The 18,700-nt window shown below is 43.5% G+C and overlaps 1 protein-coding gene across 2 annotated transcripts in view; it reads left to right on the forward strand.

Annotated features, from left to right (window-relative positions):
* Window positions 1-5,960: 5,960 nt before the first annotated feature.
* The window catches only part of BBS4 (Bardet-Biedl syndrome 4), a gene marked incomplete at both ends in the record, with an annotated part of 43,380 nt that continues 30,640 nt past the window's right edge, over window positions 5,961-18,700 (forward strand). For both annotated transcript variants that reach the window (XM_080692000.1, XM_080692001.1), the window contains 2 exons: window positions 5,961-5,984; window positions 8,110-8,161. In XM_080692000.1, the coding sequence (XP_080548126.1) occupies window positions 5,961-5,984; window positions 8,110-8,161 (76 nt within the window). The remainder of the gene's footprint in view (window positions 5,985-8,109; window positions 8,162-18,700) is intronic.

Here is an 18,700-nt window from a genome sequence, read left to right on the forward strand (position 1 = left end):
ACTAAGGCCTGAAAGATTGAGCAGGCCACCAAGGAGGAAACTGGCTTGCCCTGTACCTGTAGAGTTACCCTGGGCCAGCAAGGAAGATGGAGGAAGGAGGATGAGGGATTCCAGGAGCTGTCAGTCCTCAGCCAGACTGAACAGGGCCAGCAGCAGGTCCTGGTCCAGAAGGGTGGTCCCCCTGTGTTGAGGCACCTGGGGCTCACCGTTTTTTAAAGGGCACTTGCCTTTCCAATGGCCATTTACTCCACACCTGAAACAGCCTCCTGGAGGTGGTTGTCTTTACTGTTGTCCTCCCCTGGGTGGTGCTTGCCGCCCGGAGGGCTGCCCTCTCTCCACTGGCCTCAGGGCTGCTACCAGGGCTTGGGACTGTAGGTCCGCCATCTGGCAAAGTTGGAGGGTACGCTCCACTTCTGCCTGTTCCTCTCTGGAATTAAAGACTTTAAATGCCATGTTCACCAAGTCTCGGACAGGGGTCTGAGGGCCATCCTCAGCCTTTTTTTATTTTATCCGAATATCAGGGGCTGATTGCCCAATAAAATGGGTGGCCAATATGATTGAGCCTGCCTCAGATGATGGATCTAGACGGGTATAGCGGGTAAGAGCCTCTCGCAACCGATTAAGAAAAACCACTGGGTTTTAATTTGGACCCTGGGTGATTTCCCTAAGCTTATCATAATTAACCGCCATATGGGAGGCATCTCACATACCATCAAGAAGGCATTGTATAATATAATTTCTTATTTCTACTCCCTTCTTTACATAATAATCCCAGGGGGGCTCCTCGGAGGGAACTGCAGCTGTGCCAATAGGAAGCCCCGGATTTGTTAAGTGAGCCTGATAGGCTCTATCCCTGGCCACTTTCAGAATCTGATCATGTTCATCTGGAATTAAAGAAGAGGTTAGAATGACATGAAGATCCCGCCAAGTTAAATCATATGCTTGTACAATATGTTGGAATTCCTTGATAAAACCAGAGGGATTGGTAGAAAAGGAACCCAGTCTCTTTTCAAGTTGAGTGAGGTCAGGAAAGGAAAAAGGAACATGAACCTGGACCACACCTTCTGTACCAGCCACCTCATGAAGTGAGGCCAGGAGAGAGGGAGATGTGGCCTGTAACTCAGCCAAGTCGGACTCTGGCACCTACGTTTTATCGCAAAATGGCGGCCATGAGTCCGCAGAATTATAAGCCTGTGACCCAGAAGGACCACCAGGTGGTGCCTGTGAGTTGCCACGTGGTGTCCAAAATGGCGGTTGTGGCTGGCGGGAATTCCCAGCCAGCATGCCTCAGGCAGTAGAGCCGGTAGGCGGAGAAAAAAGAAAATGCAGGCGCCAGAAGGGCTGCATGTACAAAAGGTCATGCCATTTTGCAGACTGTGTGCAAAACTCACTGAGAGCCATCAACACCCTAGGATTTAGTGTGCCCATTTCAGGTCATTGAAAATCATTACTTAAATCATATGTTGGCCAGACCCTTAGTGCAGAGAGAAATGAACCTCTCAGGGGACAGTTCCCCGGAGAACCCCAAAGTCTGGAAATTAGCCAGAACACGGCCCTGTGGAGACTGAGAGTCAATCTCAATCTTTGATGGCTGACACCCTCAGCTACTTAGTGAGGCCCTCCAATACTTAGTGAGACCCTGTTTCAAGATAAAAAATAAAAAACAGGGGAGAGGGTGTAGCTTGGAGGTTGAATGGCCCTGGGTTCCATTCCCAGAACCGCAAAAATAAACAAACAAACAAACAAATAAATAGAAATAAAAGAATAAAAGCAGGGCATAATGGTACATGCTTGTAATCCCAGTACTTGGGAAGCTGAGACAGGAGGGTTGCAGGTTTTCAGCCAGCCTCAGTTACTTAGTGAAGCCTTTTGTAACTCAGTAAAACCCTGTTTCAAAAAGTAAAGAATAAGAAAAATAGGGCTGGAGTGTCATTCGGAAATAGAATGCCCCTGGGTTCCATCCACAGTAACTAAAAAAAAAAAAAAAAAAAAAATACAGAACAACAACAACAACAAAATGGGTTTGGGGATGTAGCTTGGTGGTAGAATGACCCTGGGTTCAATTCACAGTAACACACACACACACACACACACACACACACACACACACACATGAATAAAATAGTAGGGCTTGAGGTGTAGCTTAGAGGTAGAATGACCCTGGGTTCAATTAACAGTAACACACACACACACACACACACACACACACACACACACACACACAAAGGATAAAATAGTAGGGCTTGAGGTGTAGCTTAGAGGTAGAATGTCCCTGGGTTCCATCCTTAGTACCACACATACAAAGAAAAGAAAGAATAAAAAATAGGGCTGGGAGTGTAGCTCAGAGATAGAGGTAGAGGACCCCTGGGTTCAATTCCTAGTATCATAAAAATAACTAACTAAATAAGTATTATATAGTTTTTCTCTTTTATTTTGTTAAGATAATGCCATTTTAGCTGGGTATGGTGGCACACACTTGTAATCCCAGCATTTGGGAGGCTGAGACAAAAGGATCACAGTTTGAGAACAGCCTCAGCTACTTAGGCCTTTTACAACTCAGTGAGCCTGTTTCAAAATAAAGAATAAAAAATAGGGCTGGAGGTATAGCTCGGAGGTAGAATGCCCCTGGGTTCCATTTCTGGTACTGTAAAAAAAATATTATCTTATACCCAATATTTTTTTTTTACATTTTTAAAAGGTTATTAAGCCAGGCACCGTGGTGCACATTTGTAATCCCAGGACTTGAAAGGCTGAGACAGGAGGACCACAGGTCTGTGGCCAGCTTCATTTAGTGAGGTCCTCCACAAATTAGGGACACCCTGTTTCAAATTAAAGAATAAAAAATAGGGCTGGGGTGTAGCTCAGAGGTAGAATGTCCCTAAGTTCAACTTCCACTACCAAAAAAAGTTATTAAAAGGAAGAAGAGGATGAAGAAGAAAGAGGCAGAGAGTATCTATGATCTGCAAAGCTACTTATTTCTCTTTAACACTGCCCGATAGAAATTTCTATGATAATAGGAATATTCTATGTCTGACTATAAAACACGGTAGGCCAATTTATAGTTTTTGAGTGTTTAGAGGTGGCTAGTGAGGCCGGGCGTGGTGGCACACGCTTGTAATCCCAGCATTTGGGAGGCTGAGACCGAAGGATTGCGGTTCGCGGAAAGCCTCAGCTACTTAGTGAGGCCCTCTGCAACTCAGTGAGACCCAGTTTCAAAATAAAGAATAAAAAAAAAAAATTGGGCAGGGGGTGTAGCTCGGAGGTCGAATGCCCCAGACCTGCAAAACAAAACAAAACACAAAAACAAATAGAGGTGGCTAGTGTAGGTGAATTTGTTTTTTGTTTGTTTTTTTGTTTATTTATTTATTTATTTATTTTGCAGTACTGGTGATGGAACACAGGGGCCTTCCACCACAGAGCTACACCCCCAGCACTATTTTTTATTCTTTTTTTTTTTTTTTTTGTGTGTGTGTGTGTGTGTGTATGTGGTACTGGGAATGGAACGCGGGGCATTTGACATATGAGCTATACCTTCTGTCCTATTTTTTATTCTTTATTTTGAAACAAGATTTCACTGAGTTGCAAAGGGTCTCACTAAGTAGTTGAGGCTGTCCACAAACCTAGACCCAGAAGCTTTCTACCTTCAGGCTGTAGTCCCAGACCTATTTTAGATTTTATTTGGAAACAGGGTCTCACTAAGTTGCTGAGAGCCTCACTAAGTAGCTGAGACTGGCTTGGAACCTGTGCGATCCTCCTGTCTCAGCCTCCCAAGCACTGGGATTATAAGTGTGAGCCACCATGCCCGCCCAATCTCCAGTTTTTTAAAAAAATTTCTGATGCCTGATTCCTTTCTAACCTTCTCAGCTCTCACCATAAAATAAGTTAAATGAGCTGGGTGTGTTGATGCACACTTGTAATCTCAGCATTTGGGAGGCTGAGACAGGAGGATTGAGCAGGTTCAAAGCCAGCTTTGGCAACCTAGTGAGGCTTTCAGCAAACTAATGAGACCCTGTGTCCAAATAAGAAATAAAATTGGGCTGGAAGTGTAGCTTGGAGGTAGAATGCCTGAGTTCCATCCCTAGTGCAAAAAAAAAAAAAAAAAAAAGATGTCTATGTCTATGGCCTTCTATAACTATATGATTTGAGTGATCACGATAAGCAGAATCACATTTAAGGAGGTTTTCTAAGGCAAATGAAGACTCACGTCTAACACAAGAAACATGTTTTATGTTTGTTCTAGGATCTGCCTATAAATATATTTGTGTGTGTGTGTGTGTGTGTGTGTGTGTGTGTGCGCGCGTGCGCGCTTGCGCTTGCAAGTGTGTGTGTGTTACTGAGGACTTAACCCAGGAGCAGAACTACACTCCCAGTCCTATTTTTTATTCTTTTTATTTTTATTTTTTTGTGTGTGGTACTGGGGGTGGAACCTAGGGGATTTTCTACCTCCAGGTTATACTCCCAGACCTATTTTATACTTTATTTAGAAACAGGGTCTCACTAAGTTCTACCTCTTAGCTACACCCCCATCCCTTTTTATTCATTTGGAAACAGGGTCTTGCGAAGTTGCTGAAGGTCTCGCTAAATTTCTGAAGCTGCCTGGAATCAGGGATCTTCCTGTCTGGGATTACAAGTGTGCTATGGCGCCCAGCTGAAATCCTATGTTTTGATCCAGGAATTAGAATGAAGGCGGTTCAAAGAAATGACTTGCTCTAGTCAAGCAGTAGTCAAGATCAGAAATCATGACCAAATCCCATTCAAAACGTAGTTAGTTCACTCTGTTGGTGGGCCAGGTGAGTAATGTAAAACAGCTGAACTATGCTGGGACCTTAGAACTTTGGACAAAACTGAAGAAATGCCAATCCACGTTCGTTCGTTCGTTGGCATGGATGCAGATCACTGTTCCTTCTTTGCCCCGAGGCCAGATTTCTTGTGAAAATCTTCCGGCTTAAAAATATTTCAAGCCAGGCGTGGTGGCACACGCTTGTAATCCCTGTGCTTGGGAGGCTGAGACAGGAGGATCGCACAGGTTCGAAGCCAGCCTCAGCTACTTAGTGAGGCTCTCAGCAACTTAGTGAGACCCTGTTTCCAAATAAATTGTAAAATAGGTCTGGGAGTATAGCCCGGAAGTAGAAAAGTCCCTGGGTTCCACCCCTAGTACCACCAAAAAAAAAAAAAAAAAAAAAAAAAAAAAATTCAAGCCGGGCATGGTGGCGCATGCTTGTAATCACAGCAATCGGGATCCTGGTTCACGGACAGCCTCGGCTACTTAGGTGAGGCCCTCCACAATTTAGTGAGACCGTTTCAAAAACAAAACAAAAAAATTAAAGAAAAAGATAGTGAAAAATAGGGCTGGGGATGTAGCTCGGACATACAATGCCTTGGTTTCCATTCCCAGTACCGCAAACACACACACACACAACACACAAAAAATATGATTAGAAATATATATTTCAAATATATATTTCACATATATATATTTCAAATGAAAATAAGTGCGATTTCAGATGCAGTCTATGGGCAGCGGGTTTGCAAACTGTCATAAACAAATGTAGAAGGCTGATGAGCCAGTATCTCAGAAAGCCATGAAATAATAGGGAGGTTAGAATGAAAGGAAAAATGATAACTTTTTGCCTGATGATTTGGCTTTGAGTCGGGATTCTGGAAGTAGGGTCTAACTGAAGGCCGACTGCAGTGGGAGCCGGGCAGCAGGCCGGGGGATGCGCTAGGGTTCCACCCGGGCTGCCGGGTGCTGCGGGCGGTGACTTTGGGCCGCGCGCAGGAGCTGAGCGCCCGGGCGGCCACCCCCGGCCGCCCCCTGCTCCCGCTTGCGGAAGCCCCAGGTCCTTCCAGCCGGCGAACACTCGGGTCCCGCCGGGGCTCCCCCAACCCCGCGACTTCCGTTTGTCTTGTTGCCTGGGCAACCGCTGACTTCCGGTCGCGCCGCGGTGGGCGGAGCCAAGATGGCGGAGGAGAAGTTCGCGACCGTGAGCGCTGAGGTTCTGCCCGGTGGGAGCCGCCGGGCGGGGCGGGCAGGGCGTGGGTCCGCGGGGGCCGCTCTGGGCAGGCGGGGGCGAGCCCGAGGCGCAGGGCGGACCGGGGACCGTCCCGCCCCGGCGGTGCTGGCCCGGTGGCCTCGGCCCCCGCCGGCCGCGCCGGGCTGTGGTGCGACCCCGGCCCCTCGGGGGGTTTTCACCGCGGGGAGCTCTCTTCCCGGCCCCGCTGGGTCGTTCTCTCCAGGTTTGGAAAGGAAATGCCACCACTAGTGTAGAGACTGTTTTCTGTTAATCCCGTGGTTTAAAACTTTAATCTGGCAAAGCCTTGGAAGCCTTGAGCGTAGCTGCCTTCTGCCAGTGGAGCCGGCCCGTGTTTTTCGAGTAGTGATGTTTTGGAAAGTACGATTTTAGAATTCAGCTGACCCGAGGCGTTGACCTCACAGAACTGCTAATATAAACTCAGGAGAATTCAGGATGACCCTGTAGTAATTTATTACTATTATTATTATTTTATTATTATTATTTCGGTGGTACTGGGGGTGGAACCCAGAGGCTTTCTACCTCCGGGCCATACTCCCAGACCTTTTTTATATTTTATTTGGAAACAGGGTCTCACAAAGTTGCTGAGAGCCTCACTAAGTAGCTGAGGCTGGCTTCGAACCCGTGCGATCCTCCTGTCTCAGCCTCCCAAGCGCGGGGATTACAAGCGTGCGCCACCACGCCCGGCACGACCCTGTAGTAATTTAAAAATTTTTTTTTTCGGTATTGGGGATGGAACCCAGGGGCACTCTACCATCGAGCTACACTCCCCCTGCCCTGTTTATTATTCTTTATTTTGAAACAGGGTCTCACTAAGTTGCGGAGGGCCTCACTAAGTAGCGAGGCTGGCCGCGAACCCCGATCCTCCTTTCTCAGTCTCCTGAATCCTGGGATTACAATCGTGGGCCACCACGCTCAGCTAAAAATTTTTTAAAATAATGGACACATAATTATACATATTATGAGCTACATTGCGCCACCACAGCCGGCTAGCCTTCTTGTTCTTTATAAAATATAAATTGTGAACTGTAGTGACTCTCCTGTGCTCTAGAATATTAGAATTTAGTCCTATCGGATTGTATTTTGGTACTATGGAGAAGAGAGAGTGCTGAGAAGAGTCTTGAGAAATTCCCAGTGGGGAAAACAGGGTGTTAGAAATGTATTTTAGGAGCTGGGTGTGGTGGCGCAGGCTTGTAATCCCAGCATTTGGGAGGCTGAGACAGAAGGATCTTGGTTCCAGGACAGCCTCAGCTGCTTAGTGAGGCTCTCTGCAACTTAGTGAGACGTGGTTTCAAAATAAAGAATAAAAAATAGGGCTGGGGGTGTAGCTTGGAGGTAGAATACCCCTAGTTTCCATCCCCAGTACCCACAAAAAGTGCACATTAAAATATATTAAAGATAAGATGGGCGTGGTGGCGCACGCTTGTAATCCCAGCATTTGGAGGCTGAGACCAGAGGATCGTGGTTCGCAGACAGCCTCAGCTACTAAGTGAGGCCCTCTGCAACTCAGTGAGACCAGATTTCAAAATTAAAAAAAAAAAAAAAAAAAAAATAGGTCAGGGGGTGTAGCTCGGAGGTCGAATGCCCCTGGGTTCCATCCCCAGACCCAGAAAAAAAAAACACACATATATATATATATATATATATATATATATATATATATATATATATAAAATTATATTAGTTTGGATAGCAAAAGTTTTTGTTTTTAAAATCAGTTTTTTTGTCTCTGAATGCATTTAATGGATTAATTGCATAATTGAGCTGCTATTGTTTTTTTTGGTTTTGTTGCTGTACTGGGGATGGAACCCAGAGGCATTCTACCTCCTAACTACACTCCAAACCTATTTTTTTTTAATTCTTTATTTTGAAACAGGGTCTCAGTGAGTTGTGAAGGGCCTCACTAAGCTGAGACTGGATGTGAACCCACATCCTCCTGTCTCAGCCTCCCAAATGCTGGGATTACAAGCATGCGCCACCATGCCTGGCAAGAATATAATATTGTTTTTATTTAACTGTCTTTAAGTGAGCAAGGTCTGTGATGATACTTTAACATAGACAACTTCTTTTATTTCAGAAAACTCAATTTCCTGCTCCTTCAGAATCTCAAAAACCTAGGTCAAAAAAAGGTATGTATTAATTTCATTTGCACAGATTTGTCTTGAGTCTTGATCTTTTTTCTATTCTATATGCATTAGAACTTTAAAAAATATGAGTGTTGGTTAAGATGTATGACCGCAATCTACCAATTACAGAAAGACTGAAAAAAAATATGAGTGTTAGGAAAAGCAGCAGTAGTCCAAATGTTTTCCTTTTTTTTGGTGGTACTGGGGTTCCTGGAAGCCCTTCTACCTCCAGGCTACACTCCCAGACCTATTTTATATTTTTATTTGGAAACAGGGTCTCTCAAGCCAGCGCGGCTGGCTTCGAACCTGCGTGATACTCCTGTCTCTGCCTCCCAAGCACGGGGATTACAAATGTGCGCCACCATGCCCGGCTTCTTATTTGTATTTATAAGTTATAGTTGACAGTCACTCTCTATTTTTTAAAAATGAAATATATATACATACATATATGTATGCTCCCACCCACCCAGAATGTGCTTTCCTCTTATCTGGTAAGAGTCTTAAAGTTGATTTTGTCACCAGGCATTGTGGTGCACATCTGGAATCCCAGTACTTGGTAGGCTAAGACAGGAGAATCACAGGTTCATGACCAGCCTCACCTACTTAATGAGGCCTTCTGCAATTTAGGGAGACCCTGTTTCAGAATAAAGAATAAAAAATAAGCTGGAGGTATATCTCGGAGGTAGAATGTCCCTAGGTTCCATCCCCAGTACTGCAAAAAAAATAAATAAAATAAAAGGCTAAGGTAACACAGAGGTAGAACACACTTGGGTTTTCTCTAGTACCACCAAAAGAAAAAAAGTTGTTTTTGTCAGTAAATTGCTTAATTCCTGTCACTTTTTTTTTGGGGGGGGGTTGTTTACTGGGGATTGGACCCAGGGAGTGTTTTTTTTTTTTTTTTTTTTTTTTTTTGTACTAGGGATTGACTCCAGGGGCATTATGCCCTCCAGCCCTATTTTTTATTCTTTTTTTTTTTTTTGGTGGTACTTGGGGTAGAACCCAGGGGCTTTTCTACCTCTGGGCCATACTCCCAGACCTATTTTATACTTTTATTTGGAAACAGGGTTTCATTAAGTCGCTGAGAGCCTCACTTAAGTAGCTGAGGCTGGCTTCCAACCTGTGCGATCCTCCTGTCTCAGCCTCCCAAGCGCAGGGATTACAAGGTGCGCCACTATGCCCGGCCTTGTTCTTTATTTTTGAAACAGGGTCTCACTAAGTTGTAGAGTTCCTCACTGAGTAGCTGAGGCTGGCTGCAAACCCGTAGTCCTCCTATCTCAGCCTCACAACTAATGAGATTACAAGTGTGCGGCACCACGCCTGGCTCCCAGAGTTTTTGTGTTTTTTTTTTTTTTTTTTTAATCTTTGAGCTATACCTCTAGCCCTTTTCTTTTTTTCTTTTTTTTTTTTTTATTTCGAAACAGGGCTTCACTAAGTTGCTTAGGCTGGCCTCAAACTTGCAGTCTCCATGTCTGTCTTAGCCTCCCAAGTAATGACTACCTTTTTTCTTTCTTATTTTTTTTTAATTGGCCCATTAGGCCTGAAGTCTATGGAAAACACAGAGAGAGAGAGAGAGGGAGAGGGAGGAAGCGTGAATGCGCGCGATGGGGGGAGAGAGTGCCATCTTTCATTGGGAGAGTTACTTATTATAATTTAGATTATTTGCAAAGTTCAGATGTGATTCTTCCGAGTTCTAACATAATTGCTAATTTATAGTTTTAGGACATGTGAATCATCTCGCTGTGATATATTTCACTTTGTTTAATCACCAGGGTTATTTGGCTAGTTGGGTGGGGTTAGTGTATATTGTGATTTGTCTCTTCAGTATAATTTTACTCTTCCTCTGCAAAGGGACATATTTGATATGCAATGTTATAAATTTAATAGTGCTGAAGGGCCCCTTTTAATTAAGTTTTCCTCCCTTCTCCATCCCACAGCAACCACCTTTTTTATTTTAATTATATCATTATTGTACTAGGGATTGAACCCAGGGGCATTTTACCTCTGAGACTCCACCCCCTTTTTTTTGGAACAGGGTCTCACTAGATTGCTGGAGGTATCTTTAAGCCTGTAATTAATACTGTGATAATTTCTATTTTTAAAGTTTAGGGCTGGGTGTGGTAGTGCATGCTTATAATCTCAGTACTTGGGAGGCTGAGACAGGAGGATTACAAGTTCACAGCCAGCACAAGGCCCTCTGCAACTTAGTGAAACCATGTCTCCTAATAAACAATGAAATAGGGCTGGCATTGTAGCTCAGGTAGAATGCCCCAGTTTAATCCCTAGTACCACACATACACACACAAAAGAGTTTAATATTTCCTGTTTTTGAACCCCTTTATACATTTGAGAACTTAGTATGTTCCAGGATTAGTAATACGTAAGTGATAGGTATTGGGAATACAACAATAATAGGGTGTGAATTCTTCCCTTAGGGAACTGACAGTCTTGAGGACATAAATAATGTAAATAAAAGTCGGGTGTGGTGGTGCAGGCTTGTAATCAATCCCACATTTGGGAGGCTGAGACAGGAGGATCGTGGTTTGCGGACAGCCTCAGCTACTTAGTGAGACCCTTTGCAACTCAGTGAGACCTTGCTTCAAAATAAAGTATAAAAGAATAGGGCTGGGGGTGCAGCTTGGATGTAGATAATGCCTGGGTTCCGTCCCCAGTACCATAAATAAATAAATAAATAAATAAATAAATAGTAAAATAAAAATAAAACAAAGAATAAAAAATCAGCTGGTGGCATACCTTGGAGGTAGAATGATCCTGCATTGAATCTCCGGCACCACAAAATAAATAAAGAAATAAAGAAATTTAATTTAGTTTAATTTCTACGTGTTTAGGGATTTTTCAGATTTCCAGATAACTTTTTTTTTTTTGGTGGTACTGGGGATGAAACCCAGGGGGCATTTTACCTCCGAGCTATACTCCCAGCCCTATTTTATTTCCCTCTCCTCTTCTTTCCTCTCCTCTCATATTTATTTTGCAGTACTGGGGACGAAACCCAGGGGCATTCTCCCTGGGTCTCACTAAGTAGCTGAGGCTGTCCGTGAACCGTGATCCTCCTGTCTCAGCCTCCCAAATGCTGGGACTGCAAGCGAGCGCCACCATGCCCAGCTTTCCAGATAACTTCTGTTATTGACTTGTAGTGTAATTTACTTGTAGATAGAGAAGATACTTTATATGGCTTGTTATATGGCCCACAGTATACTTTATATTGATGATTGTATCATGTGCACTTGAATATATTCTGCTCTTATCATTATTATTATTATTTTTGTGGGTCTGGTGATGGAACCCAGGGGTATTTGACCTCCAAGCTACACCCTCTGCCCTGTTTTTTTTATTCTTTAATTTGAAACAGGGTCTCACAAAGTTGTGGAAGGCCTCACTACATAGCTGAAGCTGTCCGCAAACTGTGATCCTCTGGTCTCAGCCTCCTGAATGCTGGGATTATAAGCATGTGCCACCATGCCCGGCTCTGTTCTGCTCTTATTAGATAAAATATTTTATATCATTTGGGTCAATTTGATCATATTGTTCTATGTTGTAGATTTCTTTTTTTTTTTTTTTTTGTGGTACTGGGGGTGGAACCCAGGGGCTTTTCTACCTCCAGGCTATACTCCCAGACCTATTTTATTCTTTTTTTTTTTTTTTTTTTTTTTTTTGCGGGTCTAGGGATGGAACCCAGGGACATTTGACCTCCGGGCTACACCCCCTGCCCTATTTTTTATTCTTTATTTTGAAACCGGGTCTCACTGAGTTGCAGAGGGCCTCACTAAGTAGCTGAGGCTGTCCGCGAACCGCGATCCTCCAGGTCTCAGCCTCCCGAATGCTGGGATTACAAGCGTGCGCCACCACGCCCGGCTCCCTATTTTATTCTTTATTTGGAAATAGGGTCTCGCTAAGTTGCTGAGAGCTTCACTAAGTAGCTGAGGCTGGCTTCGAATCTGTGCAGTCCTCCTGTCTCAGCCTCCCAAGCGTTGGGATTACAAGCATGCGCCACCATGCCCGACTTATAGATTTCATTTTTATCTATTATTGTGGTGTTAGGGATTGAACCCAGGGACATTCGGCCTCTGAGCTATACCCTCAACCCTATTGTGTTTTTTTTTTTTTTTTTTTTTTTTAAGGTACTGAGGATGGAAACTAGGGGCATTCTACCTTCAAGCTATATCCTCAGGCCTATTTTTTATTCTTTATTTTGAAACAGGGTCTCACTGAGTTGCAAAGGGCCTCAAAGTAACTGAGGCTGGTGGCGAACTGCGATCCTTCTGTGTAAGCCTCCCAAATGCTGGGCCCTCAGCCCTATTTTATTTGTTTACTTTGTGTGTGTGTGTGTGTGTGTGTCGTACTAGGGATTGAACCCAGGGACATTCTCCCTCTGGGCTACACCCTCAGCCCTTTGTTTTTATTCTTTATTTTGAAACAGGGTCTCACTAATTAGCTGAGGCTAGTTATGAACCTGCAATCCTCCTGTCTCAGCCTCCCAAGTACTGTGATTACAAGCGTTTGCCACCATACGCCAGGCCTTTATTATTTATTTATTTATTTTTTTACTTTTTTTTTTTTTTTTTTTTTTGGTGGTACTGGGGTTCCTGGAAGCCCTTCTACCTCCGGGCTACACTCCCAGACCTATTTTTATATTTTTGAAACAGAGTCTCTTACGCCAGCGCAGCTGGCTTCGAACCTGCGCTATCCTCCTGTCTCTGCTTTCCAAGTGCGGGGATTACAAGGGTGCGCCACCACGCCCGCCCTTTATTTTTTACTTTGAAATTGGATCTCACTTTGAAATTGGATCTCTCAAGTTGTGGAGGGCCTTACTGAGTTGCTGGGGCTGGCCATGAACCTCTGGTCCTCCCGTCTCAGCCTTCCAAGTACTAGGATTACAGATGTGTGCCACTGCACCTGGCTTGCTTAATTTATATTTTTGTGGTACTGGGGATTGAGCTCACTGTCATCCTATCACTAAAGTACACCTCCAGCCCTTTTATGTCTTCATTGACTGATTGATTGAAGACAGTGTCTTGCTAAGTTGTTGAGACTAGCTTCAAACTTGCTATCCTACTATCCCAGCCTCCCAAGTACTGTGATTACAGGCTTATGCCACCATTTCCAGCTAGATGTTGACATTCTTTTTTTTTTTTTTTTTTTTTGGCGGGTCTGGGGATGGAACCCAGGGGCATTCGACCTCTGAGCTACACGACCTCTCCTATTTTTTATTCTTTATTTTGAAACCGGGTCTCACTGAGTTGTAGAGGGCCTCACTAGCTGAGGCTGTCCACGAACCACTATCCTCCTGTCTCAGCCTCCCGAATGCTGGGATTACAAGCGTGCGCCACCATGCCCGGCTTTAGATGTTAATATTCTTAGTGACACAGGTACTCATATCCTTGATGAGAAAGAGTATTGAAGTATGCAAATTAATGCTGATTTGCCATTTCTTTTCACAGTTGTATTAACTTTTCCTTTGTATATAGTAAAGACTTGTTGTTGGATGCATGTATAGTTAGGATTATATGACATCTTGGTTCATTGACCCTTTTATAGTTACTTAGTATCTCTCTCCAATCCTTGATAGTGATACTGAAATCTCACTTTTTGTCCTCATTGGATTGAATAATTGTGGATAAGGCTTTGAGAAAAAGAAAAAAGATGTTTTATTGATTTGGTAGTAAATAGAGAAATAGGGTGAATAAAGCATTCCGAAAATAACCAACTTCCCAAATCTTTTTTTTGTGTGTGGTACTGGGAATGGAACCTGGGGCCTTATACCTCTGGGCTACACTTTCAGACCTATTTTAAACTTTATTTGGAAACAGGGTCTAAGTTGCTGTAAGCCTCACTAAGTAGCTGAGGCTGGCTTCGAACCTGTGTGATCCTCCTGTCTCAGCCTCCCAAGCACTGGGATTACAAGCTGCGCCACCACGCCTGGCTTTATACCCATAGTTTTATAATGGATTTAATTTCAGTAATACAAGTTGATAAAAGTGGGCATTGACACCTCCAATGAAAGGATCACGGTTCGCGGACAGTCTCAGCTACTTAGGCCCTCGCAACTTAGTGAGACCCTGATTCAAAATACAGAATAAAAGAATAGGGCTAGGGTGTAGATTGGAGGTAGAATGCTCCTAAATTTAGCCGGGCGTGGTGACACACACTTGTAAACCCAGTACTTGAGAGATTGAAACAGGAGGATCCATGCAGGTTTGAAGCCAGCCTCAGCTACTTAGTGAGGCTCTCAGCAATGTAGTGGGACCCTGTTTCCAAAATGTTTAAAATAGTCTGCAGGAGTAGAAGGCCCTTGGGTTTCATCCCCAATACCCCCCCCCCCCACACACACACGGACTTGATTCAGGATTTAATCTTAGCCAGTTTAGGGAAGTCTTCAACTAAATATATATATATATATATATTTATTATTTATTTATTTGGAACTGGGGTTTGGTTCCAGTGGCATTCTATCTCTGAGCTATACCCCTAGCCCTATTTTTTATTCTTTATTTTGAAACAGGGTCTCACTAAGTTGTAGAGGGCCTCACTAAGTAGCTGAGGCTGGCCAGGAACCTGTCATCCTCCTGACTAAGCCTCCCATGTACTGGGATTACAGCATGTGCCACCACGGCTGGCCAACTAAATATTTAAACCATAATAATTTCTGGCTTAGCATTCAAATAACCAGGATACCATCCCTAGCATTAACCAAAATTTAATATAAAAGTTTACATTAGGGCCACTGCTAAGAGAGTTCAGTACCTAAGACATATTGCATCAGAGAAGGTTCTTGTGGTGTCATTTGGAGGTGGGGCATAGTAGGAATTGAACCCATAGGTATTCTACCTCCAAGCCATTTTTAATTTTTGTTTTTAAATTTTAATTTTTTTTTTTTTTTTTTTTTTGGTGGTACTGGGGGTGGAACCCAGAGGCTTTTTACCTCTGGGCTATACTCCCAGACCTATTTTATATTTTATTTGGAAACAGGGTCTCACTAAGTTGCTGAGAGCCTCACTAAGTAGCTGAGGCTGGCTTTGAACCTGTGCAGTCCTCCTGTCTCAGCCTCCCAAGCATGGGGATTGTTTGTTTGTTTGGAAACAAGGCCTTGGTAGGTGCTGAGAATCTCGCTACATTGTTGATGATAGTTTTGAATCTACAATCCTCCTGTCTCAGCCCCCAAGTACTGGGATTATGGGCGTGTGCTACAGTGCCTGGTATTTCATGTTTATTGAGTCATAGAATAGTTGAAAATATGGCAAGTGCATCCTTAAAGGAGAAAGAAAGAGTAAGAGACCACAAAAAGAGTTAAGCAAGGCAAGAAAGAGAGGAGGCAAGAGAGTGTTGCTGCCAGATCCCCAGTCTTCTGCCCCGTTGCCTTGGTGAGGGGGGATGGCAGTGTGGAACTGGAGATGGTTTTTACAATTAGCTGAGATGTGGCCGCATAGACTTCTAAAGCGCAGCACTGGGAAGGACCACTGTGCCTTGTCATCAAATAAACTAGGCTCTGCACTGCATGTAGGTGACTTCTTTTGGAGGATCTTTCAAATAGGTAGTTCTCATAATATTTGTGAAAGCATTTAAAAACCGATGTCCTGTTTGTAGGGGGAGTTGGAGTGAGCAATGATTTGGAATACAAGAAATGCAACTTACATGTTTACAGGTAAAATTCTAACTGTAAATTCAGGATTTTTAGACTCTAGTGGTGTTTGAGGTATTCAGAATTTCTTCATCTTTGAGAATATCCAAATAATAATGATAATAAAAAATAACAGCAACAACTAATAGCTAAAATTTTTTTAGGGGTAACGGGTACTTTTTTTGTGTGTGGGTCTGGGGATGGAACCCTGGGGCATTCTACCTCCGAGCTATACCCCCAGCCCTATTTTTTACACTTTATTTTGAAACAGCTTCTCACTAAGTTGTAGAGGGCCTACTAAGTAGCTGAAGCTGGGCTGTGAACCTGAATCCTCCTGTCTCAGCCTCCCAAGTACTAGGATTTCAAGCTTGCGCCACCACACTCGGATGCCACTACTTCTCTTACTGGTTCACTTTAGCGCATAGGTGACGACAGAGGGGTAGGTCATGCAACTAAAAAGTGGTCCAGGCTGCTTACTTAGCCACTTCTTCCAGAATTCTTTATTATGATGTACTTCTTTACCCACTTTAAACATATATGCACACTTTACTTATTTTTATTTTTATGCAGTACTAGGGATGGAACTCAGGAGCATTCTAACTCCAAGCTACACTCCCAGCCCTAAATAGCTGAGGCTGGCCTTGAACCTGCGATCCTCCTGTCTCAACCTCCCAAGTACCAGAATTTCAAGCATGCACCATCATGCTCAGCTCTATATAAACATTTTAAATCTTAGCAGTTTGAGCCAGACATGGTGGCGTACCCTTGTAATACCAGCACTTGGGAGGCTGAGACAGGACAATTGTAGGTTTGTGGTCAGCCTCAGCTACTTAGGCCCTCCGCAACTCAGTGAGACCCTGTTTAAAGGAAAGAATGAAAAATAGGGCCAAGGGTATAGCTCAGAGGTAAAATGCTCCTGGGTTCAATCTCTGGTCACAAACACACACACACACACACACACACACACACACACAATCTTAGTGATTTATATGGTTTTTTTTTGTGTGTGTGTGTGGTACTGGGGATGGAATCCAGGGGCATTCAACCTCCAAGCTACACCTCTGCCCTATTTTTTATTCTTTAATAAAGTTTTTTATTCTTTAATTAAAGTTTTATTCTTTAATAAGTTGCAGAGGGCCTCACTAAGTAGCTGAGGCTGTCCGCGAACCACAATCCTCTGGTCTCAGCCTCTGGAATGCTGAGATTACAAGCATGCACCACCATGCCCGGCTGATTTGTATGGTTTTTTTTTTTTTTTTTTTTTTTTTTGGTGGTACTGGGGTTCCTGGAAGCCCTTCTACCTCCAGGCTACACTCCCAGACCTATTTTATATTTTTTATTTGGAAACAGGGTCTCTTAAGCCAGCACCGCTGGCTTCGAACCTGTGCAATGCTCCTGTTTCCGCCTCCCAAGCGCGGGGATTACAAGTGTGCGCCACCACACCTGGCTGATTTGTATGGTTTTTAACAGGAAATTTAATTCTGGAAGTGGTTATGCACAATATGATATGGCTAAGATATTGTGGGCAAAAGAGGAAGGAAGGCCGGGCGTGGTGGTGCACGCTTGTAATCCCCGTGCTTGGGAGGCAGAGACAGGAGGATCGCGCAGGTTTGAAGCCAGCCGCGGGCTGGGTTAGGAGACCCTGTTTCCAAATAAAAATGTAAACATAGGTCTGGGAGTGTAGCCCAGAGGTATAAGGGCTTCCAGGAACCCCAGTACCACCAAAAAAAAAAAAAAAAAAAAAAGAGGAAGGAAATAAAAGTGATAAAAGAATCTCAAATAGGCCCTTGTTGACTAGAAGATAAGTTCTTCTAAGAGAATGTGGGTAATTGGAAGACAGTTGCTTAAAATTTTAACTTTTTTTCTAGCATGTAAATTATATTTATACTTGCACTCATAACTTCATTTTTCACTTTCCATTGATATTGTCTATTCTTGGGAAGGAATGAGGAATATTACTTTTTTTTTTTTTTTTTGAGGTACTGGGGATTGAACCCAGGGCATTATTACCTCTGAGCTACACCTCCAGCCCTATATTTTAATTCTTTATTTTGAAACCGCTTCTCACTGAATTGCAAAGGGCCTCACTAAGTAGCTGAGACTGTCCGCGAACCACGATCCTCCTGTCTCAGCCTCCCTAATGCTGGGATTACAAGCGTGCGCCACCACGCCCGGCTTTTGTTGTTTTGTGGTGCTGAGGTTTGAACCAAGGGCCTGGCACATGCTAGAAGGACCATTACTCTTATGTTTTGTGTTTGGGAAACATTAACTCTGGTTCACAATAAACCTTTTTCCCCTTCCTATTATATCATGGGCATATAAGATTTAGATTTTCTGTAAGTTGTTTCTCCTAAGGTTCTGGAACATCAAAAAAGAGATTACAAATCATTTCTCTCTCTTCCCCTGCTCTATCCTTTAGTTTTAAAGCCAGGGAATGTCTTGTACAAGTATTAAATTGCATAAAAACAATATAAACACCCATCTGCTCATCAGCTAGATTTAATGAAAAACATATGTAATTATGTTTACTTTGAGGAGTTTTGGTATTTTTTGAGAAAACATTAAAAGAAAGAGTTTAAGTTTCTTCTTTATCTTTTCCTAATCCCATTCCTCTCTCTTCCTGAATATAGTAACTATTCTTAGGTTGATGTGGATCCTTTTCCTCCTTGTTAGTGTGTGTGTGTGTGAGTGTGTGTGAGTGTGTGTGTGTGTGTGTGTGTGTATTTTTTTTTTTTTGTGGTACTGGGGTTCCTGGAAGCCCTTCTACCTCCGGGCTACACTCCCAGACCAATTTTATATTTTTGAAACAGGGTCTCTTACGCTAGCGCGGCTGGCTTTGAACCTGCGCGATCCTCCTGTCTCCGCCTCCCAAATGCGGGGATTACAGGCGTGCGCCACCACGCCCGGCC

Source organism: Muscardinus avellanarius, assembly GCF_963383645.1.
Source record: "Muscardinus avellanarius genome assembly, chromosome: 3".
NCBI lineage: Eukaryota > Metazoa > Chordata > Mammalia > Rodentia > Gliridae > Muscardinus > Muscardinus avellanarius.